Source organism: Siphateles boraxobius, unplaced genomic scaffold, assembly GCF_051911475.1.
Source record: "Siphateles boraxobius isolate OS27281-9 unplaced genomic scaffold, OSU_SipBor_1 46, whole genome shotgun sequence".
Taxonomy (NCBI): domain Eukaryota; kingdom Metazoa; phylum Chordata; class Actinopteri; order Cypriniformes; family Leuciscidae; genus Siphateles; species Siphateles boraxobius.
Window position 1 is genome coordinate 19,251,169 of NW_027509097.1, and position 27,690 is coordinate 19,278,858.

The 27,690-nt window shown below is 49.3% G+C and overlaps 1 protein-coding gene across 1 annotated transcript in view; it reads right to left on the reverse strand.

The window, feature by feature from the left end:
• The window catches only part of lrp2b (low density lipoprotein receptor-related protein 2b), a 207,593-nt gene extending 189,071 nt beyond the window's left edge, over window positions 1-18,522 (reverse strand). The window contains exons 1-4 of the mRNA XM_077201294.1: window positions 18,495-18,522; window positions 18,278-18,391; window positions 17,871-17,987; window positions 17,608-17,751 (exon numbers count right to left, since the gene is read on the reverse strand). Of these exons, the coding sequence (XP_077057409.1) occupies window positions 17,608-17,751; window positions 17,871-17,987; window positions 18,278-18,391; window positions 18,495-18,522 (403 nt within the window). The remainder of the gene's footprint in view (window positions 1-17,607; window positions 17,752-17,870; window positions 17,988-18,277; window positions 18,392-18,494) is intronic.
• Between the last annotated feature and the right edge of the window lie 9,168 nt (window positions 18,523-27,690).

Genomic DNA, 27,690 nt, shown 5'->3' on the forward strand with positions numbered 1-27,690 from the left:
ACACACACACACATACACACACACACACACACACACACACACACACACACACATTTGTAGATAGCATTCAACACACACCATCACTATGAGCATGAACACATTCAGATTTATCACGTGGAATGTACACGGAGCTGGGACCAGAGAGAAGAGGCTAAAAATTCATAATCGATTAAAAGACTTAAATGCTGATGTTGTGTTCTTACAGGAGACTCATATGTTAAATACGTCAGTTGATATCCTCTCTACAATACAGTTTCCGCACATTTTTTCTTCCAGTTATAATTCTAAACAGAGAGGTGTTGCTATTTTGATTAATAGAAAGGTCAAATTCCCAGTATTCAACATAGATACGGATCCTGAAGGGAGATTTAGTAGTTAATTTATCAGTTCAGAATATGAAACTGTGCTTAGCCAATTTATATTGTCCAAATGTTGATGACCCTTCCTTTTTTCATTCTTACTTCACCTCACTGTCTGAACATACAGACAGTGCATTGATTATTGGAGGGGATTTCAACATGGTAATGGACCCCACAGCTGACAGGCTTAGTAATGCAGGTGACTATAGAAATTGGCAATGTGTTAATACAGTTAAACAATACATGAAGGACCTGGGTCTATGTGATGTTTGGCGTTCGTACCAACCCAATCTTAAAGAATATACTCTTTTTTTTCTTCAGTTCATCATTCATACTCTAGATTAGATTACTTCCTAGTTAGCAACTCTTTAGTGAGTGAGTTATCTGATATTCAAATTCACCCCATCACTGTGAGTGACCATGCCCCAGTTTCCTTCAACCTGAGGAATAAATTAATTACCTTACCCTCTAGGAACTGGCGATTCAATTTGGCATTGCTTAAAGACCCTGATTTTATCAGTTATTTCAAAAGAGAATGGTCCAACTATTTAGAAAACAATGACACACCAGGAATATCAGCAGGTATCCAATGGGAAGCAGGGAAGGCAGTGATGAGAGGAAAAATAATTTCTTTTGCATCATATAAAAAAAAGAAGGAAAATGCAAATATGTCAGAATTAGAATTAAGAATTGAATCATTAGAGGACATCTACAATACATTACCGGAAGAAAAGACGCTTAGGCAAATAAGGAAAGCTAAACTTGAATTAAATGAAATAATCAATAAGAAAACACAGTTTATGGTACAACGGTTACCCTTGGAGCAGTTCGAACATAGCAATAAATCTGGAAAAATTTTAGCTAAACAATTAAAAACTAACAAAGAAAAATCAACAATTAATTCAGTTAAAGACTCAGCAGGTAATATCATACATGAGCCCAATGCAATAAATGACACTTTTAGAAACTTCTATAGAACGTCCTGGTTGCGTATGCAACCCACCGTTCCCTGAAGTTCCCGACTGAAATGGGATCTCGCTAGAGAGCCTATCCTCTTGGAGTACTATTGAACGAGCCAATGTAATTGGCGTGCGTGATTCGCATCACACACTCCGCCCCCGCGGCGCGGGTATAAATACGGAAGTGGATGCACGCACTAGTTGCTTTTCGCTGAGGAGCCGAGAGTAACCCGGGGTCAGCGGTGGTGTAGCGGTAGTGGCAAGGGGACTACGTCCTCCGTTCCCTCCTTCAGGGAACGGTGGGTTGCATACGCAACCAGGACGTTCCCTTTCAGTCGATAACGTCAGACGTAGTCGACGGTCGACTGAAATGGGATCACCCTTTGAACACGCCACTAACGCTGCCACCTTCCAGTGCCTAAACCAAAGCCTCCTGATGCCCCCGCAAATTTAAGGCGGGGAAGGACTGGGCTTAGGCCAGGGAAGTCACTGCTGTTCCTACAGGACCACTGGGAAAGCGTTCCCCGTACATTGGAAGGAAGGGACGCTGCAGAAGCCACATCCAACCCAGAGGGAGGTAACGTGGAGAATACACATATGAACTGGGCGGAAACCGGGCAGTCTAACATATGGAATGTCACTGGGGTGCCTCCAGCCTAAGACGGGGGGAGACACACCGGACAATGATGGCAGAGAGACTCTGCCGAGGGAAGACACGGGCTCGCCGCAGGGAGCCGTATCGTGGAAGAATACACATATGGGGTCACCGTAGGGACCGCAACATATGGACCCAGCCTAACACAGGTTCCACACTGATAACGAGTGGTAGGCCTAACACCAGACGTTCCGCACGTCCGACGTCGGAGAGGTGTGGAGGAACTCACAGGGTTCAATTTTAAGGGAACTCAACTGGAGTAGAAAGGCGCACGTATCCAGTCCTTAGGAGGGGAATGGCGCAGCAAGCCGACACTTGAACCGGGCTCACGGTGAAACTGGCTTCATGAGAAGGGAGCCCACGGGAAGCAGCGGTTCAACTAAGTGTCGTCCAGCCCCCAACTCTAGAATCTGTTTAGCAAAGCATATCGTCAACGCCCAGGCGGAACACTTTACACTCATCATAGAGGAGCTCAACACCTAAGTGGACATGTTGCATCTCGGATTTTTACCGAAATGAAGGCAAGCACTAAGTCCAACTTTGCATGGAAACAGCCTTCCCTCTCTGCTGAATTCCAACAGATATTTGTAGAGCTGGTCTGAGGTCTATGGCTTGCGTTCTGTACACGTCCAAGCGAACGGACAGAGAAGCCAGGGCTGGATCTGCCTCCTCCAGGGCAGCGCTTGCAGGCTCACCACCTGCTCCTATTACGGGAGAGGTAGGAACCTTGGGCACAATCCGAGCCGGGGTCTCAGCTTGTGAGAGTTAGCCGGCCCAGACTCCAGGCACAATACGTTGACCGAAAGTGAGCAAGTCCCTACCCTCTAGTAGAGACCACGCGAGCAGGAGAACTGATATAACAGAATTTTTAACTCACTGCCTGCAGTGGCTCAGGGGCGGTCTCTGCAGTGCAGTCGCACCAGGGACAAGGCCCAAGAGGATAAAGAGGGACGCAAGGATTTACAAGACCTTGCTCCTCAGGAACCTGATGATCAGAACGTGCTTCTGCACACTTCTGCAACATGATGAGCGTCGTTTAAACACCGAGGCAAAATCATTTTGAGGGTGAAGGAAAACAGCCTACTCCAACCCATTTTGCAGGAAAGAGAGGACTGAAGTGATCGAAAGCTTTCAGGACCTCCTCTGGAGAGAAGACGCACTCAACGACTAGGTTCCACTTCTAAAGGCGTAAGCACGCTACCCATTTCTAGGGGGTGCTCGCAGAAGTGATGGTAACTATCACATGTCCCTGTGATAGCCACCTGAACCTCCGCGTTCAGATGTAAGACCGCCCGGAATCTCCAGGGGAAGAACGCGGGTGCCATCGTGCCCCGTCCCTGAAAGAGTTTTCAGGGGAAGTCAGGAAGGCTGTCGATGGGAACCGGTCTAGTTGGGCCAATAAGGGGCAACTATAAAGACCTGTTCCTCTCCTGACTTGGCACGTAGGTGCAAGCGACGGGCGCAAAAAGACAGGAGCATTGCTCAACACAACATGTGAAGATCACTGGGCTTCAGGAGCATTTTCTGCTCAGCACTTGAGTGTGATAAGTTCACTGAGCTTCAGGAGCATTCCTGCTCAACACCTGAGTGTGATAAACTCACTGAGCTACAGGAGCATTTCTGCTCAACGCTTGAGTGCGAAGAACTTCACTGAGCAACAGGAGCATTTCTGCTCAGCACTGTGTGTGATGAATTCACTGAGCTACAGGAGCATTTCTGCTCAACACCTGAGTGTGATGAATTCACTGAGCTACAGGAGCATTGCTGACCATGAGTCGCAGTCGCCTTTAGAAGGCTAGCTGGGGTTAAACGCATTTCTGCGGGCCCCTGGGGCAGCTGAGAGCCAGTGTTTGTCCAAGGGTAGTCCGCTCGGTTTGTACAAACACTGGCAGGAAGACGAAACCGGAGGGGCAACTGAGCGGCCCCGGAATGGTCATGACCCAGCTGGACCCAGGGGATGGAGTCTCCACTTGCCCTGGCTATAACTGTCGTGAGGCTCGGTGGCGGCACGATTGAGTAGAGCGGGAAGAGTGGAACAAAGCGTCCTCAGAAGCTTCTGACTCCAAGGAGGAGGTGACGGGTGAGTTGTGACATGCAAGGGAAGCTTGCGCAACGGTCGCAATGTCTAACAACTCGAGGCACGAATGCCCGTGTAGTCGAGGGTCGCCCAGGCCCCCGTTAAAACACACCCTTTGTACATGGCCCCTCTGTTGAAGAGGGTTTGGCAGCACACCGGGATGAACTATAGTCACACAGGGTGAGCTGCTCTGCCACGGTCACCTCGGGACTCGATCGTGAAGCTAGCGCTGAAGCGGTCACATATGGAGGAAGCCAATCGCTGCAACTACCATATACCCCAGGAGCCTCTGAAAGTTCTTTCAGTGGGACCCTTTCTCACTTCAAGGACCAGCTGAACACATTCTCATTGGAGAGACGTGTTAGACCGAGTCCATCTCCAAAACTGAAAAAGAGATACTCAGCCCGTGGGCGAGAATAATCTCTTCCAGTTGACCTGAAGACCCAACGGGTACTGGAGCACTCGAAGGGAAGGACACTGTACTGATACTCCACCCTTACACGCAACCCACAGGATGGCCTGCGGTGCGGAAGGTAGATATCTCTTTTTAAGCACATGTCTTTCAGGTCGGAGCTGCAGACCAATCTTGGGCCAAGATGGTCACGACCCACAACCTAGTAGCACGAAGAACGAGTTTACAACTGGCCTACGTACCGGCTGGAGGAGCGGCTATATCAAATCCTTTGCCAGCAGGATAAGATAAGCACGCACAAGTCAGGAGCACTACTCAACACTCGGTGTGATGAATATCACTGAATTTTCAGGAGCACGTCTGCTCAACACCTAATGTGATGATTATCACTGACTTGAGCGGGGTAGCCGAGACTGAGGTGGGGCAGCAAAGTAGAGAGAGTGGTGTTAGTGTGCTGTGCAACACTTACCTGTCTCCACTAGCGGCAGGGGGCGCGTGAGAAGGCGGATGACCGGGTCCTCGAACGCACCAAGCTGCCTGCTGGCGACCAAGGGGGAGCTGAGGGGTGTAAGGCTATACAGGGTCACACCCGCCAGACTGGCCCTCTTGGGACCCAGGAACAGATGAAATTGCTCTCTCTTTGAAGTGAGGGTACCGCTTGCTCCGCTTTTTTTTTTTTTTTTTTAGGGAGCCAGCGGCGGAACAGACACACACACAAACAAAGGCTCCACCCGGCCCTCACCCGGGGGGAGGGAGTGATCGTGCCACTCCAAGAGCATCTCATCCATTCCTGGGCAGCCCGCTACGGAAAGCTTCCGCTGTCGCTTGCCATCTGGCTTGGCAGCGCCTGAAGCGGGCTGGGCGTCTCTACTGCGGCCGGCTCCATGCTGAGGCCTGGGTGGAGGCTGCTGCGGAGGGCCAGCAGGAGCGGCGGCCGGGGAACGCCCACGGCGACGAGCAGGCGGAGGAGCTGCCACCGGCGGCGATTGGAGGCAGCAGCTGGCCACCGGGGCAGGATGTGCCGGATGAACTCCGTCTGCGCTTGAGCGGCAGAGAACTGTTGGATGCAGTTCTCCACCGCGTCGCCGACCAGCCCAACCTGGGAAATTGGGGAGACCAGGAACCGAACCTTGTCCGCATCCGCCATACCAACCAGGCTGAGCCAACGAAGGTGCTACTGGACCACCAAGGTGGACATCGCCAGACCGATCACGCACGCTACGACACTCATGCCCCGGAGGGTGAGGTCGGATGCAGTGCGGTGCTCACCTATGAGCGCACGGTCTGGATTACCCTCGTGCATGCCATGGGTGCCCTAGCCTGCAGCAACGCCATGGCACGCAAGAGGAAGCGGCTTGCCCACAGGCTTTGTAAGCTCTGCCCGTCGGAACGGAGGAAAACTCACAGGCCTTAGGGGGGAGACGAGGATCCCCCAAAAGGCAGCAGCCGCCGTCACAGGTGCACCTGTGTCGACAGACCGCTCCAATGGAGGGACATCTCGCAACCCTTCACCGTTCCTACATCAAGGGTAATGAGGGGGAAAAGCTATTCAGGCAGTTTCTGGCAGAGAAAGATGCTGTTCACCACCTGATAAGCTCTCCATGCATTTCGGGAAAGAAAGGCACTGGGGCGGCAAGCTGAGAACCAGCGCGGCCCGCCCCAAGATACCAAACTCCAGATTCCAACCTAGGCTGAACGGGACACGATGGAGGTTCCACTCGAGCACGGCAGCCTCGGCGGCCCGTTTCAGCATAGCTGATAATTCTGGATCCGGCTCGGGCAACATTGAACTCCCGGAGGGAGACAATGCAGCCGAGTCATCATCTCTAGAAGTCAGCTCACCCTCCGATGCTGCAATCGGTGTCCTGTCCTCCAGGGGAGCCCAGAGTGAAACCGCTGGCCCACCCATTACAGATGGACCAGCAGACAACACAGGAGGCTCCAGTGGTTGCAGTGGAAGGGAGGAGTGAGGAGCCCACAGGGAATGGTTACCGGACGGGACATCCAACACTATCCTCTGGTCACCCATCCCACACAGCACCCGAGGTTGGGGCATGGTAATGGGGACTCGCTCTCCGCGAACGAAGGCGAGTCTCGCCCTCAACACTGCGACAGTCATGTTCCCACAGTGAAAACATGAGCTGTCCACAAAAGCTGTCTCAGCGTGCTGTAAGCCCAAACACGTGACACAACAGTTGTGACCATCAGAGAGAGACAGGGAACGACCGCACCCAGAAACGCACGGGCGGAATGACATCTTGAAAAAGACGCAAACGCACCCGTGTTGCTCTTTCAGAAAATAGGACCATCACCAGTGCCGGAGCACACAGGGGAATGACCGCGGCAACACTGAACAGAGAACTGAAACAGTGAAGCACTCACTTTCCCGCCCTAACCAGCCATCAACACACACAAACTTTAGAAATTTGTTGCTGTTAAAACAGCAGTTGAGAGCTCAAAGCTCGCGATCACCGCTGCACTCGCGCTGCGGAACACCAGCACTGGGAGAGTCTTCCTGAAGAACACCGACACACTCGCTCGTTGTAGACAACAGCACTCTCAGAGACATCAAACGATCGGCTCCGAAGCGAAAGGCGGCAACTAGAGCGTGCATCCACTTCCGTATTTATACCCGCGCCACGGGGGCGGAGTGTGTGATGCGAATCACGCACGCCAATTACATTGGCTCGTTCAATAGTACTCGAAGAGGATAGGCTCTCTAGCGAGATCCCATTTCAGTCGACCGTCGACTACGTCTGACGTTATGGACTGAAAGGGAACTCTATATTCATCCCAATTAGATCCATCAGACAGCGACATCCAGAAATTCTTGGACAACATAAACCTTTCAAAATTAAATGAAGAACAAGTCATGGCCTTAGATTCTCCCCTTACAGTGGCAGAGCTACATGAAGCCCTTAAACATATGTCTTGCAATAAAGCTCCCGGACCAGATGGCTTCCCAATAGAATTTTATAAAGAATTTTGGACAACTCTGGCACCAACTTTTTTCAAAATGGTCACACAAATTAAAGAAGAAAACCACTCAACATCAACCATGAACTCTGCAAATATTATCGTACTGTTAAAAACAGGCAAATATCCCACATTACCATCTAGTGTAACAGTTCGAAATAGACCCGAACGCGAAAGCAGGTTAAAGATTTATTGAAAAGAAAGAAGATAAATGCAACAAAGACTGTCTGCCGATCACAGGTAGTCTTGATGAACGCAGAACAGGTAAACGATCTCCAGACAGAAACCAGGCAGGATGATGGATGCAGGTAAGCAGTCAGGGAGAACTCACAGGAATAGGCAAGCGCAGAGTCCACCAGGCAGTTACCGCAGCACAGAGAATCAGACTTGACACAGGATAGCCGGGGCAGAAACTCATCTGACATATGCGTACACACAGGACAGGAAACAGTAGCAATACTCAAGCGTCAGAAACAAACACGAACAAACAAAAAACCGACAAGAGGTAAAGAGAACATGAGGTCTAAATAGCCAGAAAATCAGGGCAAGGGGAAACAGGTGTGAGAAGAGCAGGAGAAAACGCTGATTGAGAATGGGTTCAGCTGTGCGAGAGCACACGTAAGAGAGAGAGTGAGAGAAACAAGCAGAGGAATAAAACTAGACTCCTGACAGTACCCCCTCCCTAACGGGTGCCCCCTGGCGCCCCCGAGGAGGACTGACGGGAGCGGGGGAAATCGTCGATAAGCGAGCGGTCCAGCACATCCCTTCCCGGTACCCAGCTTCTCTCCTCCGGGCCATATCCCTCCCAATCGACAAGATATTGAAAGCCCCGTCCCCGGGGTCGGACGTCCAGCAGCCTCTTAACCTTAAAGACAGGAGGGTTAGCAGCAAGGGCAAGAGGGGGGAGGGGAAGGGAGGGGAGCAGAACGGAGGCGGAGCGCAGGTTTAATACACGAGACATGAAAAACAGGATGGACACGTTTGAGGGAGTGTGGTAACCTGAGCCGTACAGCCGCCGGACTGATGACCTTAGTGATGGCATAAGGTCCAATGAAACGGGGGGCCAGTTTCCGAGCGGGTGCCTGAAGGGGTAAATTACGTGTGGAAAGCCAAACTTTTTGCCCACAAACATACCTGGGAGCTTTGGAACGCGACGATTGGCGATGCGACAAGTGCGTTCCCTGGTCCGGCACAGAGCTGACCTCACCCTCCGCCAGGTGCGACGACAGCGCTGAATAAAGGCCTGGACCGAGGGGACGGTGACCTCTGGTTCCTGAGAGGGAAACAGAGGTGGCTGGTAGCCCTGACAACAAGAAAACGGGGAAAGGCCAGTGGACGACGAAGGCAGAGAATTATGAGCATACTCCGCCCATATCAATTGTTCACACCAGGAGGTGGGGTTATGAGCCGCCAAACAGCGGAGCATCCGACCGAGGTCCTGATAAGCGCGTTCAGCTTGCCCATTACTTTGTGGGTGAAACCCTGAAGACAGACTGGCGGTAGCACCAATCTGTTTGCAGAATTCCCTCCAAAAGTTAGAGACAAACTGGGGTCCCCTGTCCGAAACAACATCAGAAGGAAGCCCGTGAATTCTAAAGACATGGTCCACAACCGCCTGCGCAGTCTCTTTAGCCGACGGAAGCTTGGGGAGTGGAACAAAGTGAACCGCTTTCGAAAACCGATCACCGTATTGCCGCTGGAGGGGGGAAGCCCCGTAACGAAGTCCAGGGCAATATGGGACCAAGGCCGGGAGAAAATAGAGAGAGGGCGAAGCAGACCATCGGGGAGCGAATTACTGGACTTCTGCTGGGCACAGACAGAACATGACGCAACAAACCGGCGTACCTCCCGTTCCATGGCAGGCCACCAGAATCGCTGGCGGACAGCTGCCAAAGTACGACCCACCCACGGATGAGCGACCAGTTTAGATGAATGACCCCAACGAAGGACGGCCGGACGAGCGTACTTGGTGACAAATAGCTTCCCCTCAGGACACCCACGGGGAACGACAGTGTGAGAAAGAGCCTTTCGCACCAGCTGTTCCACCCCCCAGGTGACGGACCCAACCACACATCCCTCAGGTAGGATGGTCTCGGTGGTGGGACGGCCCTCAGAGGAGGAGAACTGGCGAGAAAGAGCGTCAGGCTTAATGTTCTTTGACCCGGGAGGGTAAGAGATAGTGAAATTGAAACGCCCGGAAAAAAAAGAGCCCAGCGAGCCTGTCTAGAGTTAAGCCTCTCGGCGGAGCGGATATACTCAAGATTACAGTGATCAGTCCAGACTATAAACAGGATCCCTCCAACCAATGGCGCCACTCCTCCAGGGCCAGTCGAATAGCTAGAAGCTCCCGGTTACCCACATCATAATTACATTCGGCAGACGAGAGTCGATGCGAGTAAAATGCGCATGGGTGAACCTTCTGATCAAGAGCAGAGCGCTGCGAGAGAACCGCTCCCACCCCGACGTCAGACGCGTCCACCTCAACGATAAACTGATTCTTAGGATCAGGCGAAATCAGAATGGGAGCGGATGTGAACAAACATTTAAGACGCTCAAAAGCACATTGGGCAGCCTCGGACCAGACAAAACGACACTTTGCGGATGTGAGCGCAGTCAAAGGGGCGGCAACCTGACTGAAATTTCTAATAAAACGGCGATAAAAGTTTGCAAACCCCAAAAACCGCTGAAGCGCCGAGTGAGACTCAGGAACAGGCCAGTCAGTGACCGCCTGAACCTTGGAGGGGTCCATGCTTATGCCCTCCGCAGACACGACCGAACCAAGGAAAGTAACTGACTGGAGGTGAAACGCGCATTTCTCGGCCTTAACATAGAGGCGATTCTCTAATAACCGCTGTAATACGCGACTCACATGTTGGGTGTGTACCTGGAGAGATGGGGAGAAAATGAGAATATCATCCAGGTACACGAAGACGAAAATGTTGAGCATGTCTCTTAATACATCGTTTACGAGCGCTTGAAAAATGGCTGGGGCGTTTACCAGCCCGAACGGTAAAACCCGATATTCAAAGTGCCCCAACGGAGTATTAAACGCCGTCTTCCACTCATCCCCCTCCTTGATGCACACTAAGTGGTACACGTTGCGAAGATCTAACTTCGTGAAAATCTTTGCCCCCTGCAGGATCTCAAAGGCTGATGACATCAATGGTAAAGGATAGCGGTTCTTAATGGTGATGTCATTCAGCCCACGATAATCGATGCAGGGGCGCAAAGGCACCAGTGTAGCAATGTTCAGGGAAGAAGGAGGCGGGAACCGGCGAACAATCAAAATCTACTTTATTTAAAATAAAACAAACAAACCAAAATACCGCCAGCAGCCCCTCGCGGACGACTGCTGGCTACCGAAAATAAACATAACTGCCAGCAGCCCCTCGCGGACGACTGCTGGCTAAAATAAAACACAAAAACCAAACACAACTAAAACACAGGCCTGTTCCTCTCTCGATCATCAACGTCGTCGCTCCCCCTTTATGCTTCCGCTCCTCCGTGAGAGATGCGAGACCGGTGTGCTCACAGGTGTTGCTCATTATCAATCGCACCACCGGCCTCGCGCTGTTCTCTCACGTCCCTCGGCCGTCCTGTTCGCCACAGCCATCTTTATAGAACCTTTAGCAATGGCAATCAGGCAAAATCAGTATATTAAAGGTGTTTGGTCCATAAAAAATGAACATAAGATAAGCCTCTATGCCGACGACGTTTTATTATTCCTTCAGAACTCACGTACATCTTTCTCTGAAACAATCTCATTAATTAATAAGTTCTCATCTTTGTCTGATTATTCTATTAACTGGTCAAAGAGCACAGTCCTACCGATTAACTGTAGGTTTCAAGGGCCATCTAGTATAACATTACAATCAGGTAATATAAGATATCTTGGCATAAACATCTCTTCCAGATTGTCAGATTTATTTAAGTTAAATCACTCTCTATTACTGAAGACCATAGAAGACGATCTTGCTCGGTGGAAATCTTTACCCATCTCACTCATGGGTAGAGTTGCCACCATAAAAATGATGATCTTGCCTAAAATCAATTACTTGTTTTCTGTGCAAATAAGTCATTATTTCTTAGCAAATAAGTTACAGTATATTTCTAAATGGCTCAAACCTAGTGCATTAGATGAAACATGGATGGACATAGAGCAAGCACTATGCGACAACCTGGAAATCTCTAATTTACTGTATTTTAGCTCAAATATTAAGTCTCATAAGTGCTTTAAGAGCATTAACATCAGCACTTGTTTGACAGCCTGGTGGGAATTTCTTAAAAAAACAGATTCTTCAATGATCCCATGTAGGCTCACCCCTGTATGGAATAATCCTGATATTACACTAAACAAACATATGATTAATTTTATCCAATGGAAAAACAAAGGAATTAAACACTTAGAGCATTTAATCGATCACTGTTACTTTTTACCATTTCAAACAATCACTGCACAGTATGGGATAAGTAATAACAGATATCTTGAATTTCAACAACTCAAATCAGTAATAAGTAAAAAATTCCCTCTTAAGCAAACAAACCTGGAACTCCCACCAAGTGTTACAGAATTCAGGAGCCTTGGTACTCCAAGGCAACTATCGAATATATATAAAGTCATTTCCAAAATAGATGATACAATCTCATTACCAATTGCAAAATGGGAGTCGGATCTATCATGAATCCCACCAATCGGTTCTGGACAGAAATAATATTAAACAACTTTATTATGACTGACAGCTTAAATCTACAACTCATACAATACAAAATTCTCCATAGAACTTATTATACAGGACAAAGGATGTTCAAGATGGGTTTTAATCAATCAAATATTTGCACGCAGTGCACAAGTAATACAGCAGACGATTACATGCATGCCCTGTGGCTTTGTACACCAGTCCAAAGATTCTGGACTAAGGTCTGTGAGGACTTATCAATATGGCTTAAGTGTAATATCCCTTTTTCCCCAAAACTATGTATATTAGGGGATTTAAATGATATTAATATGGAGATCGATAAAGCACACATGGTCCTCACCACACTCTCTGTTGTAAAGAAAACTATCCTTTTGAATTGGAAAACTAAAAATAATCTTAGTATTAACCAGTATAGAAACCTCCTGTCGGATCATATCAGTCTGGAGTCCATGCTTGCTTTTAACAAACTTCGATCGGCTGAGTTCGATTCTCTCTGGGCCCCGCTGATTAATTACATCACTTAGTGGGAGGGAAGGGATATTTGTTCTGCCTTACTGGGGGATATGGGGATCTGCGGTACGATCAGCGCAAGCCCGTAACCAGTCTGTGCTCCTGCCTAGCAGTCTGCAGTTAGCATAAGCTCGCGACCAGTCTGTGCCTCTGCCCAGCAGTCTGCAGTTAGCACAAGTCCGTTACCAGGCTGTGGACCAGTCCAGTGGTCTACACTCGACAAGCTAGCTCTCAGTCTGGGTCCCAGTTCAGCCGCCTGCAGTCAGCATATTCCCGTTACCAGTCTGTCCCAGCTTAGCGGCATGCAGTCAGCCCAATCTAGTTGCCAGTCTGCAAAGCACACATGAGCATCACCACATTATTTGTGGCAAAGAAAACTATCATCTTGCCAGCCCACAGTTTGTGGAAAAGTCTGGCATCCAACAACTAGCCTAAGCCAGCTTACAGTCTGGCATTCAACAACCCACCTAAGCCGGTTCACAGTCTGTGGACCAGTCTGGCATCCAACAACCAGCCTAAGCCAGATCATAATCTGTGGACCAGTCTGGTATCCAACAACCAGCCCAAGCCAGCTCACAGTCTGTGGACCAATCTGGCATTCAACAACTAGCCTAAGCTAGCTCACAGTCTGTGGACCAGTCCGACATTCAACATCCAGCCTAAGCCAGCTCACAATCTGTGGGCCAGTCTGGCATCCAAAAATCATCTGTAGACCAGTCTGGCATCCAACAACCAGCCCAAGTCAGTTCACAGTCTGTGGACCAGTCTGGCATCCAAACATTAGCTCAAATCAGCTTACAATCTGTGGACCAGCCTGGCATCCAACAACCAGCCCAAGTCGGCACACAACCTGTGGACCTGTCTGGCATTCAACAACCGGCCCAAATCAGCTCACAGTCTGTGGACCAGTCGGGCATCCAACAACCAGGCTTAGCCAGCTCACAATCTGTGGATTAGTCTGGCAGCCAACAACTAGCATAAATTAGCTCATAATCTGTGGACCAATCCGACATCCAACAACCAGCCCAAGTTGGCTTACAATCTGTGGACCAGTCTGCCATTCAACAACCAACCTAAGTCGGCTCACGGTCTGTGGACCAGTCTAGCATTCAACAACCAGCCTATGACAGCTCACAATCGGTATACCAGTCTGGCATCTAATAACCAGCCCCAGTCTGTGGACCAGTCTAGCATCAGACAACCATTTCAAGCCAGCTCATAGTCTGTGGACTAGTCTGGCATCCAACAACCAGCCCAAGTCAGCTCATAACCTGTAGACCAGTCTTGTATCCAATAACCAGCCCAAGTCAGCTCACAGTCTGTGGACCAGTCTGGCATCCAATAACCAGCCCAAATCAGCTCACAATCTGTGGACCTGCCTGACATCCAACAGCCAGCCAAAGTCAGCTCACAGCTTGCGGACCAGTCTGGCACCCAACAACCAGCCCAAGCCAGCTTGCAACCTGTGGACCAGTCTGGCATTCAACAACCAGCTCAAGCCAGCTCACAGTATGTGGATCAGTCTGGCATCCAACAACCAGCCTAAGCCAGCTCACAATCTGTGGACTAGTTTGGCATCCAACAACTAGCCCAAGTCAGCTTACAATCTGTGGACCAATCCGGCATCCAACAACCAACCCAAGCGAGCTCACAATCTGTGGACCAGTCTGGCATCTAACAACCAGCCCAAGTCAGCTTACGATCTGTGGACCAGTCTGGCATTCAATAACTAACCCAAGCGAGCTCACAATCTGTGGACCAGTCTGGCATCTAACAACCAGCCCAAGTCAGCTCAAGATCTGTGGACCAGTCTGGCATTCAACAACCAGCCCAAGTCAGTTCACAAGCTGTGGACTAATCTGGCATCCAACAACCAGCCCAAGTCAGTTCACGGTCTGTGGACCAGTCTGGCATTTAACAACCAGCCCATGCTAGCTCACAATTGGTAGACCAGTCTAGTATCCAACAACCAGCTCAAGTCAACTCATAATCTGTGGTCCAGTCTAGCACCCAACAAATAGCCCAAGCCAGCTTACAAGCTGTGGACCAGTTTGGCATTTAACAACCAGTTTAAGCCAGCTCACAGTTTGTGGATCAGACCTTAGTGGTTTGCATTTATTATAAGCCTGTTACTAGTCTGTGGGCCAGCCTAGTGGCCTGCAGTCAGCATAAACCAGCTCTCACTCTGTGTCCCAGCCCAGCAGTCTGCAGTCAGCAAATTCCCGTTACCAGTCTGTGGACCAGCCCAGCGGCCTGCAGTCACCACAAACTCGTTACCAGTCTGTGTCCCGGCCTACCGAACTACACTAACACAACTAACACAAGTCCGTAACCAGCCTGTGGACCAGTCTAGCAGTCTGCAGTCAGCATAATTCAGCTACCAGTCTGTGTTCCGGCCCAGCAGTCTGCAGTCAGCACAATCCCGTTATCAGTCTGTGGACTATCTACGTGGTCTACAGTTAGCACAAGCCTGTTACCAGTCTATGAAAAAAAAAAAAAAAAAAAAAAAAAAAAAAAAAACTAAAACGGACTAAAACGAAGATCAACATTTTTCGAGATGCTGAGTCTGCGACTAACTTCGACTTGACAGAGACACAAGTGCATGTACTTTTAGACAGGTGAGCAAATGTACATAAAACAAATGTTATCAATGTTAATCAATGTTATTTAGTTCAACATGATGAAATGTTAGAATATGATCTATATGTTATTCTAATGTTGATCTAGCTTAACATACTTAGTCTCATACAGCCAACACACAACCTAACTAACAACATTCAACACACTCAAATGCCGTTTAGTGTGATAGTGTAACTGTTAGAGCAAGTGAAACAGCGCTGCATTACCTCAAGTTTGATTCGTCTAATAAACTGACCTGTGTGAGTATTAATCCAGCACTTGCGTGTAGTTCGGTAGAATGAAATGTCCTTATTCTTTTATATCCGCGGGACTTGCGTTGCGTGTGGCGCTGGTATACGTCTAGCAATCGCGCCCTGCTTCATACCACAGTCATGTTAAAAACATTAATGTATTCACTCATCCATAAAAGATCCATCAGCTTGACGACAAGATCCATAATTCAGCTTAGTGTGGAATATACGTCATCAGTATACGCCTTTGTTATTGTAAGAGGTTAGCGATCCCTGGTGGCGAAAAATCCTTGCATATTGTACCTTTAACTGAATTTTCTGTCTATCCATGTTTTCACTGTAATACACGATAGAGGGCGCTATCTACGCATCTTCTGAATGAGTACCGAATCTCCAGATCAAAACACAGGTGAAGAAAAGCAGAAAAAAGTGATAGAAGAGTTACTTATGCAAATGTAAAACAACGCGATCATCAAACATTAAACAGCGTCTAAATCAAAACTGCCTAACATTACTGAATGAAATGACGAACACGTGAAGAGGAAAGAACTGCGAAGCTTTGATGGACTCGATCTAACTTTCGTGTTTTGATCATCATTCTGAATCCCGATCTGGACAGTCTTTGACAAAAATGTGATTTTTTTTCCCCAGCTTTTTGTTTAATATTTTGCCTTTTTTTAATTAAACTTACCCACATTCAAGTGTTGATTAAAAAAAAGCATGCATAAAGCTATAATAAAATGTTTTTAAAATGCAGAGTTAAAGTACAGTTAAAGGTATATTTCAAGTATAAAAAAATAATACCTAAATAGGAACATCGTAGTATACATATAGTTTACTATTTCTATATTATTTTAGCATTTTAAGTATGATGTTATGTTCACTTAAAGGTGCTCTAAGTGATGTCAGGTCACTTCTTGTTGACGTTTAAAGTATTGTCAAACAAAACAGAGGCTAGCTAGACCCTCCCTCCACCTCATCCGCGCACTAACCCCCCAAACCCCACCCCCAGATCCTTCTTGTTGGTTATTGGCTGGAACAGTTTGTTATGTTTTGTGTTGGGTTAGCCCAGTTTGTTTTTGTTGCCGTTTGTGGAGCCTGGGGTGTCTGCAGAGACCGCGTTTTTTTACAGTGTGTTCAGGGGAGAGGCAGCTAGCGGATAGTGAGGAGATGTTTGCTGTATGTGACAAAAAATGTTTTGGCCTAAAAAACGTGTGACATCGCTTATAGCACCTTTAAAGAAAACTTACAAGTATACTTATGGTATAAGTATAAGGAATTACAAACCTGCGCACATATATTCAAACGCACATAACTATAGAATCAATTCTTAATGCGCATGTGAACGCCATCAGCGTCTATCACAGGTTCACGTTTAAAGTCTGTTTAGAGAGAACGGTGTCGTCTTAGCGGCCCCTAATTTAATAACAAATGATCATTTAGACGGAAGTGAATCAATCAAAACTAACTTTAGCTGGAAATTTTTTTTTCAAGAGCCACTATAAAACCAAACCAATCTCTGTTACCTTAAATTATATGTTTATCTCTGTAAAGCTGCTTTGAAACAATCTACATTGTTAAAAGCGCTATATAAATGAGGATGACTTGACTTGACTTGACTATAAAACTACTAAACTAGTAGTATTCACTTCAAAGTGTACTTTCGTAAACTAAAAAATGTACTACTAGTATACTTATATCTTCACTAGTACAATGCAGTACAAATGAGAAACGTAGTTGTGAAATAGTTGTTCACTTTATGTTTACTATTGTTACACTTACAGTAAAGTTAAACATATACTTTTATATACTAAAAAGTGTCCCAAGAAAGTAGAATTTAAATAGTACACTTACAAGTATACTACTAGTACACTGATATTCATCTTCATTTATATAGCGCTTTTAACAATGGAGACTGTTAAATATTAGTATAACAATAGTATATTAGTATACTAACTACATTAAATATACTTAAAATATATACTTTAACTTTACTTAAGTATACTTAAATATAATGAAATTGAAGTATACTTCTTTTACTATTACTAATAATAATTATGTAAAAAAAAAATATTTAATGTCTTTTATTTACCGCAGGTCAGATGTGCTGTTGTGTTGTTCTCATCTGTTCCACCAGGGCAGTCAGGGTGCTCGTCACACACTTTGTTTATGGGCACACACATCGAAGAGCCAGGACAGGGCCATTCACCAGGGTAACAGTCTCGGATACCTGGGTCTAAGAGTATGAAATCCTCAGCATTTAGGTTTAACTAATTAATCATATGTTTTTTACAATATAATAGATGTGATTGAATATGTTGCATATTGACAGGAGAGAGGAGGTGTCAATCTCACCACATCCATTTTCATCGCTAAAGTCTCCACAGTCATTGATGCCATCACACACCCACTGCTGAGGCATACAGCGGCCATTACTGCAGGCGAACTCTGACCCAGCACAGGTCCGATACTCTGGCAAAGAAGACAACACAGAAGTGCTTTATGTGGCAGAAAAAAACTATAAGTTAGCTATGTACTATGGTACTTACATGGTAGTCAAAAGTACATGGTACTAGCATGTCCAAAAATCATGGTATCAGCACATACCAAAAACAAGGTAATTTTGGTACTTTTATTACTTGTATATTTTGACTGATTACAATACATATAAAGAACCAAAAACTCCCGTATTCACTTCCTGATACATTAACTTTAATGCCAGTAGCTTTGGTAGAATAGGTGAGGTGTTTTGTGGGACCCACCACAGTTTTGCTCATCACTGTTGTCGCCACAGTCATCCCAGTGATCACAGACGAAGGGCATCGGGATGCAGTATCCACTGACACATTCAAACTGATGCGACTGACAACGCCTCGCTGTTACAAGGAAGAAAGACAAAAAATATGGAAGGATGGTTAAATGTTGAATATTTATCTAAACATGCTTTACTGGCGTCTTTGATTGATAGTACACTCTCACTCACTGCAGTTGGATTCATCTGATCCATCTCGACAATCTAGTATCCCATCACAGTGCTGAGTGTTGTTATAGCAAGCACCGTTGGCACATGTCTTCTCTGTGCAGGCTGGGTAATCTGGATTCAGTAAGAGGAAATGTGATGCATTTTATTGGCATTCCAAAACCTGATAAGTTCCCTTTCGAAGGGAACTCAACAATACGTCAACGACGCTATGGGGAACGCCTCAGGCGTGACAGGTGTCTGAAATCACTATCAAATCACGTCAATCATATTGACCGGCGACAGCCCGTGAATCATTAGCGTGAATGATTAACGTGCGACCTGGAAGTATAAAGGGGCGCCTTGCAAACATGACAAATCATCTCATCGTCTTCAGGGACTGTCTGTTTGAAAACGCTACTCAATGAAACGGTAAGAAAATGAAATGTACAGCACACGAGTGTGTTTTTTCCTGCCTGGGAGAAGAGCGCGCACGAGAGGTTCTCGAGGGAATCCTCTGTGTGAACTGTGAGCGTTTTTCTCTAAAAACGCTCCGCTCTCGTCTGGCCCTCTTCTCGAGTGAAGGGGGTTCAACGTCTGGTCCGCGTGGTCCCGCTCGTGCCGAGGCAGAGCGGCGACTTGCATCATGGGCTTCCAGATAGAGCTCATCGATCATCTTGAGAGTCCTGTAAACCTCTCAAATGATTCGACGGCTGACGAGGGCGAACTGCAGGCACCAATGGTTTCCTGCAGTTGCTGCTCTTCAGGACGAGCAGGAGATGGCTGAGGAGGTTTATAATCAGGTAGATCCTGAACCCTCTCAGCCACCCTGCCCCGTGTGTGCAGACCTGGTGGATGTTGTGGAGCGCGCCGCCAACAGGCTGTAGCTGCCATGGCGACGCGCTAGAGGAGAGACCGCTCGCGGTAGGCTTGGCGATCGGTTTCTCCCCTGCCATACACACCAGCTCAGGTGAGCCTTCCATTCCTTCCTGATCTTCACACGGAGATCGAGAGGGCATGGAAGAGCCCATACTCTGCCCGTATTCACCGACATCAGCGGGTTAATTTCACTGATGTTGAGGGGATCGCAGAGCATGGGTATGTGTCGATGCCGCCCATTTGACGAGTCGTTGGCGAACTATCTCGTGTCTGGGCAGGCGTCGACACTGAGAGCTCCAACCCTGCCATCCAAACCGCTAAAGTCAACAGCACGTTTGAATGGCAGAGCATACGCGACAGCGGTTCAGGCTGGTGCTTCCCTGCACACTATGGCGGTGTTGCAGGCATATCAGGCCGACCTGCTACAGGATCCTGCATACCGCTGAGATCCGGTTCCACACCCAGGCAGGCGGGAGGGCCTGGCCCTTCACGGTCCGAGGACCGTAGACAGGGCCAGAGAGCCAGTGTCGCCTCTCGTGCGCCCCCTCCGTGGAGGAACAGGGCGCAGAAGAGGCGTGACTCCCGCAAGAAGAGGGATCTGAGGGAGGTTATCCAGCACAAGCGCACACAGTGTCGCTGATGGATAATCTCCCCGGAGGGCTTCATTAAAAAGAAATCCAGCCCTCTCCTCTCTTCTGACTCCCCAGACGTTCATTACATCAGGCCTGGGGCTGGGCCTATGATAAGAACGATGTTCCAATGGCCCGCCTAGGCTTGGCTAGTAGAAACGCCTCTTTCAGGCATGTAAAGTGGTGGACCCCAGGGTCATAAAGAACTATCTGGCGAGTCTTCACTCCGCACGCCGCAGGTGAGCTGACTGGTCTTTTAAGAGTAATTTTTTGTGAATTAAAATTCCGAGATGTATCTCTCTACAGACCTCGTTCCCTGTATAGAGCTATGGGGTCATGTCAAGGTAATAAGGTAAGAGAAGTTTCCTGGATCATTAGGGCCCTGAAGTTCCCCGTTAGGTGGCCAGAACGATAACTATGTTAGCCTTCGGGCTGCTAGCCACCTCAGGGTAGAGTGGTTGGTCTCTCTCTTTAAATTGTTTTACTTAGAGTGTTTACTGGCGCTAGAGCTTCAGATAGATCTTATGTCCGGCCCACAGGTCCGTTTTGACTTCTTCCTGAGTATGTCGCCCCTTGAGCTCTGTTTGGGTTTTCATTAGGCTGAGCGATTCTGCAGCCCTTTGTATGGAATAATACAGACTATATTCTTTAGTAAGGCTGTGGCTCCTCCGAGCCCTCAGATAGATCTATGCTTGCAGGCTGGCCCTCACCATGGCCGCCTCTGTAGCTGGCCTAGGCTGTGCCAGGGATATTAGAGGCGCTCTGCTAAAAATTTTAGCATTTCTTCCTCTGACCCTTCACTGTGTGAATGTTGGTTTCTAGCATCCCTGTATAAACAGCCTCCTCCCGTGGGAGTCGTTAGGCCAAGGCCCGCCCCCTTCTCTGCATTCTGGGGTGACTAGAGTAATGCAGCGTGGTGCTGAGGATGGTTTGTAAGGACATGGTAGGCCTCAAACAGGCCTCCGTGGTATATATGTCTTTATTGAGCAGGGTTAGGCCGTCTTTCGCTTCACGAAGAAGACTGGGTTTCCTGCCCGACCCTGCCATGCAGAACTGGCCTATGGATTTAGGCCGCCAGTTTAGGCTTCACTCACCTCGCTGAGCTACTGCTCGAGCGCTAGGTTGTAGGTGGTTGGCTTTCATTCAAGCCCCACTCCCCTAGGTTGGGCACAGATACATTTCTGTCACCCCTAGAGCCGCTGGCAGGCCCGCACCCTGATAACCTCAGGGTGAGGTGTGAGTATTCCCCTGTGATACAGGGTAGGTCTGAGCACTTCACTCCCAGTTCTGTTTTATCCCACCTCGCACCACTATGGCTCGGGTCGAGTATGAAGTAAGCTTCACTTCTTCTTTGGTCGAAGTACGCTCCCCTTAAGCCAGAGCATTGCCCTGAGCTGACGCCCATGCATAGATGGTAGGCCCCTGACTAACTGGGGCCTCCGTTGAGGCAGAGTGGCGTATGTTGTACTCCCCTTGTTTTAAGGGTACTAGCTTTCTTGCGGAGTACACTGCCATGGGCAATGTGATTAGGCACCAGGATGCTGTAGGCGCTGTGTAAACAGTTTTTTCTGCCAACGAAGGCTGCGCCATTAGGTAGTAGGCCTCAGCAGGCCTCCTTGATTGGACAGCCCCCCAGAGGGCACTGTAGGCCAGCTCACTTTACGTGGTTGGCCTTGGTGGTTCGGGCAGTTGACTCACTGATGGGTAGTAGGCCTTAAACAGGCCTCCTCGGAGGTGAGTCCCAACATTGTGGGACATACCTTATAGCGCTACTGGAAGCCCATTAGTGAATTATGCTGTGTAGTATGGTTTCCAACAGTGTACTTTATGGCAGAATATGACTTGCTATTAGCTAGTAGGCCCGACCAGGCCTCCCTGATAGGCGAGTCCCCAGCTGGCTGGCCTTAGCAGGCCACCTTATACTTTCACCCGGACTCAGGGCTCAAAGCTACCAGTGAGTTCCCACAGATAGTGGTGACCAGGTGGTAGGCCTCACCAGGCCTCCCTGAAGGTGAGCTCCCCACATACCGTGGTTGTAAGGTAGCAGGCCTCACCGGGCCTCCCTGAAGGTGAGTTCCCACGTACTGTGGTTATCAGGTAGTAGGCCTCACGTGCCTCCCTAAGGGATCAGGTAGTAGGCCTCTCCGGGCCTCCCTGTAACGCTCCCTAGTGGTGCTGGGTTTATGAAGCTAGTGGTCTCTTGCTATCAGTTTCAGCTAGCCTTAATAGGCAGCTGCTGAAGGCGAGCTTGCGCCCTGGCTCGCTAAAGTGTTCTAAAGTATTCTCTGCTAAAAGTATTCGCTAAAGTATTCTCTGCTAAAGGTTCCCTCCCGGAACCGTTTTCTGCCTACAGTCTGGTTTGCCTACCAGGCAGACCTTGTGCTCCCCTCACGAGGGTCTCTATGAGCATGCGGCTGCCTGAGTCTGGTCAGACGGTCGTAGGCCTCTCGTGAGGCCTCCCAGTTAGATCAGCCCTTAGGCCTTCACAGGCCTCCTCAGTGTTTTGAAACACAGACACTGGGTTGATCCGTGGATCGAGTAGTAAACTCCCCTCGCTAGCAAGGGTCGGAAAGCACTATGCTGAGTCATACTCTCCGGGATATCCCGTCTCTGAGATCCGGGCCGAGTGGTTCACTGCCAGCTTCGCAGTCCCTCGGGTTGGATGCCTTACTTAAGGCATTTGTCCAGAGGCTCTGTCTTCAGACAGACAGGATTTGGCCAGACTAAGTGTCTATGTACTGGCGCCAGGTCAGGCCGTCCTGGTGGCATTTCGGGGCAGAGTACGTTCCCCTGAATAGTGACTGGCTGGGGTTCCCTTGGGTTCCCTAGCCACATTCCCTAGAAGGGACCCCTTCTAATTGGAAGCTGAGGTTCCAGGCCCTGAGCCGGCCCAGGTAGACCTTTCATTTAACCATGTTTATGAAGGTTTTTCTGTGAGGCTGTAGCTTGGGCTATGACCGTAGGGAATGCTGTCACTGACAGCCCAGTGTGACCTGAGGGTGAGTGGTTCTAGCGTTTCATTTGAAGTTGCTGGTTCTGACAGTTGTCACTGCCACTTGGCATGCACTCCCCTTAGCATGGCGGCGTTGGTATATCGTTCCCCATAGCGTCGTTGACGTATTGTTGAGTTCCCTTCGAAAGGGAACGTCTCAGGTTACGACTGTAACCTATGTTCCCTGAGAACAGGGAACGAGACAATACGTCTCCCTGCCATGCCTCGGGGCTTGCCTACCGTACAGTCCCTTCAGACGATAAGGTGATTTGTCATGTTTGCAAGGCGCCCCTTTATACTTCCAGGTCGCACGTTAATCATTCACGCTAATGATTCACGGGCTGTCGCCGGTCAATATGATTGACGTGATTTGATAGTGATTTCAGACACCTGTCACGCCTGAGGCGTTCCCCATAGCGTCGTTGACGTATTGTCTCGTTCCCTGTTCTCAGGGAACATAGGTTACAGTCGTAACCTGAGACGTTTTTCATTACCCACCACCAGCAGCATACCATATTAAAATGGTAACTGATTTATCTTGAGATTTGAATGTGTATTGGACAATTAAAAGTGGTCATATGCCTTCTGTCTTGTAAAGATAACATTGCTAAAGACCTTTGTAACATTCATCAGAGGCCTGTTTGCAATGAATTTTATTTCAAGTTCATTCTGGATCAAATAATATCATTAACAAGTATATGTTGTATATGTTAGATTATTAAAAAATATATTTATTGAAATAATATTTTTCATTTTCTAACTTTATAAGAATTTTTAAGCTTCTATATATATTGGTCAGTGAGAGTCTGTATTGCTACTGAAGAATAGTAAATGCCAAATTTCTTTTCATTGTACCGTAGAAAGAGATGTTCTTACTGCCACCATATTTATTTAAATGTTTCATAGGTCTAGGCTGCATTATTTTGTTTCCATGATGGAAGTGCTAAAATAAACATGCACGTTTGTTACTAAACATGTTTGAGCCTCATTTCGTTTTTTTTTTTTATATTTGCATTTTATTTAATTTAGTCAACTAATATTGTGTTCAAAAGTTACATTCACCATGCAGAATCTGCAAAATGTTAACAAAATAAGAGGGATCATTCAAAATAAATGTTTTTTTATTTATTTAGTAGTACTGTCCTGAATAAGATATTTTACATAAAGGATACTTACATATACTTTACAACAAAAAATAACCATCACTGAACTTACTTAAGCTGGACTATGAGGCTATTTTCTTCTAGAAACAAACTGTGTTGCATTATTTTCCTGTTATCACTGTAAAGCTGCTTTGAAACAATCTGTTTTGTAAAATGCGCTATATAAATAAAGGTTACTTGACTTGACTTGACTTACATATAGTCCACAAGACAAAATTACCCTGTTTACATACCCTTGATTAAAACTGTGTCGTTAACCTCGAAGAACCACGGCTGTTTTTTGTTCCCTTTCGTTGTCACTCCGAGTTACGTCGGATGACGACGAATGGGGTTTCGCTTAGAAAGCCTATCAACTTCGAGTATTACAAAACGAGCCAATGGCAAAGAAATGCCATGGGTCTGCGGAATTTGCATGGCTGTAACTCCGCCCCACCTCATGGGTATAAAAGGAGGAAGCCGGCAGCAAGCAGATATGTTTTCGCTTCGGAGCCAAGTGTATTCTTCTCTCCACAAGCCATCTCTGAATTGTCAGCTTCACAAACGAGTACCTCGAGTGTTGGTGTGACGGCGATCTACGGCGAGAGCGTGCTTCCTGCTGATCTGTTGCAGTGGTCTGCCAGTCGGTGCGTTTCTCCCCGGGTGCTTCAACACTTGAGTTTTCTCTCACTAAAAGAGCTTACACGTGGCACGTCTTTTTAAAGACGGCTCGCCCGTGCATTTCTGGTTGCAGCGGACTGGTATCGGACTCTGATGGGCACGAGCGCTGTCTAGTGTGTTTGGGCTTTGATCATGCTTGAACAGCGCTCGTGGGTGACTCATGTTCTCGCTGGGAACGTGATCATCGCGTCATATATAGGTCGAGACTCGGTGAACTCGCAAGAGTGAGAGTCCCCTCATCCACCCCCCGATCTTCGGCTGGTGGCCAGGGTGACCTGAGGGTTACGGTCTGGATCAAGGCGCCGACTATGTGTCCGTGACCCCAGCCCCCCTCTTCAATGACGGTGCCCGCTAGTGAACTGCTGATTCCCGCGAGTCTACCCTCTGGTGGCCCGCGTGTTTCAGTTGAAGCTACAGAGGAAGATGCCATGTCTGTTGCAGCATCACTAGGTGGGTTTGAGTCTTCTGGAAGTGAGGGCTCGTCACAGCTGCCACCTTCCGGTGTGCATACGGCTGTGCCTGAGTCTGATCCGGAGATGACGACCATGCTTTCCTGGGACGATGGGTTTTGGGTAAGGCCGCCGACCCTCGTCCACGGCAAACCCCAATACCTCTCTTCCCGGACGTGCATGATGAGATCTCGAAGTCCAAGAAGACCCCCTTGTCTTCTCGGGACCGCTCGCTGATCTCATCCGCCTTTCCTCCCCTCGATGGGGCCGCTGCCCATGGGTACACTGGGGTTCCCCCGGCTGAACGCTCTGTTGCGATGCTATGTGTCCTCAGAGTGCTTCTTCTCGGCGCAATCCTAAGCACCCGCCCGTGGCCTGTAGTTTTTCGTCTACGCTTGTGGCGAGATCCTATAGCGCCACGGGACTGGCAGCCGCCTCACTGCATGCCATGGTCATTCTGCTGGTCCACCTGACCCAGATTCTCATGGACCTGCACGAGGGCGGGACTGACCCAGGGCTCTTCACTGAGCTGCGTGCCGCCACTGACCTTGCTCTCTGAGCGACGAAAGTGGCCGTACGCTCCCTGGGTCAGGTGATGCTCACCAGTCTGTGGCTGAACCTGTCTGATGTGCTGGATGTCGCGCGGACCCGTCTGTCCGACATTCCCATATCCCAGGTCGGCCTCTTCGGTGGTGCGGTTGAGGGCTTGCCCAACAGCTCTCAGCCGCCCATGAGCAGAGTGAGGTTGATTCTGTCCCGACGGCCCCGCCGTCCGCTCAGATCCCTCGTCTGCCCACCGCCGAAGGCACCCTCCCGCGGCTCCCACCCCGCCCGTTCACGGGCCGGCTCTGGGGGCCGCGGGCGGACGCCACAGCCCTCTCCAGCCCCGCCCCCCGCTACACGCCGGGTTAAGCGGCGCTCGTGAGACGGGCACCTCGGCGATGGAGCAGACTGAGGTTGATTCTGTCCCGGCGGCCCCGCCGTCCGCTCAGATCCCTCGGTCTGCCCACTGCCGAGGGCGCCCCCCCGCGGCTCCCACCCCGCCCGTTCACCCGGGTCGGCTCTGGAGGCCGCGGTCGGACGCCACAGTCCTCTCCAGCCCCGCACCCCGCTACACGCCGGGTTAAGCGGCGCTCTTGAGTTGGGCTCCTCAGAGATGGGACTCAGTTCTTTCCAGGAGTTGGTAGCAGGACCACTCCTTTCCCCGGAGAGGGCCGGGGAAGAATCCTTATTCTCCAAAGAGCTGATTCTCCCGTCTCTGAGCACAGAGTTCTCGGACGTCACAGAGCGCCGCCCACAAGCCGTGCTCTCCTCGTCCCCCTCTGTCCCAGAGGTGGTTGACATGGCGTGCCGTCCACGGACCGCTTCGCCCCTGTCCCCCTCTGTCGCCAGACCCCTGGCAGAGCAGGCCCCCGCGGGACTACCAGCCTGGTCCTCCCCTGGCCCCTCTGCCAGGGCGCGGTTGCTAACTGTGCCCCCACATCGGGCCGCTATGCCGTCCACGTCTGGGCCAGTTACTCCGCTTCGCTGCCCCTCCGGGGGGACGCCTGTGGCTCGCATGATCCCGTTGGTTCAGTTCCTGGGAGCCTGGCTAGAGCTTCCCCGTCTGTCCCACTGGATCGCGCGTACCGTCAGGCTCGGCTATGCGATTCAGTTCGCACGGTCTCCTCCCCGCTTCAGGGGAGTCCGCTCCACTTTGGTCGGTGGCAATGCCCCTATCATGAGAGCAGAGATTGCCACCCTGCTGGCGAAGGGTGCAATCGAGACTGTCCCTCCAGCCGAGATGAGGTCCGGCTTCTACAGCCCCTACTTCATTGTCCCCAAGAAAACCGGTGGGTTACGGCCAATCCTGGACTTGCGCGTGCTGAACCGCTCCCTTCACAGGATGCCGTTCAAGATGCTCACCGCCAAACGCGTTTTCGAATGCATACGGCCCCAGGATTGGTTTGCAGCGATCGACCTGAAGGACGCCTACTTTCATGTCTCCATTCTTCCTCGACCCAGACCGTTCCTCCGGTTTGCTTTCGAGGGGCAGGCATACCAGTACGCGGTTCTCCCTTTCGGGCTAGCCCTGTCTCCTCGCATCTTCACGAAGGTCGTCGAGGCGGCCCTTGTTCCCCTTCGAGAACATGGGGTTCGCATCCTGAGTTATATCGACGACTGGCTGATCCTAGCTCTCTCTCGAGATCAGGTTTGCGAACACAGGGACCTAGTGCTTCGGCACCTAGCCCGTCTGGGCCTTCGGGTCAACTGGGAGAAGAGCAAACTTTGCCCCGTGCAGAGGATCTCTTTTCTCGGTATGGACATCGACTCGGTCGCCATGTCCGCGCAGCTTACGAGCGAGCGCGCGCAGTCACTGCTGACTTGCCTAAGACAATTCGAGGGCAAGAGTGCGGTTCCACTGAAACTTTTTCAGAGGCTCCTGGGGCATGTGGTATCTGCAGCCG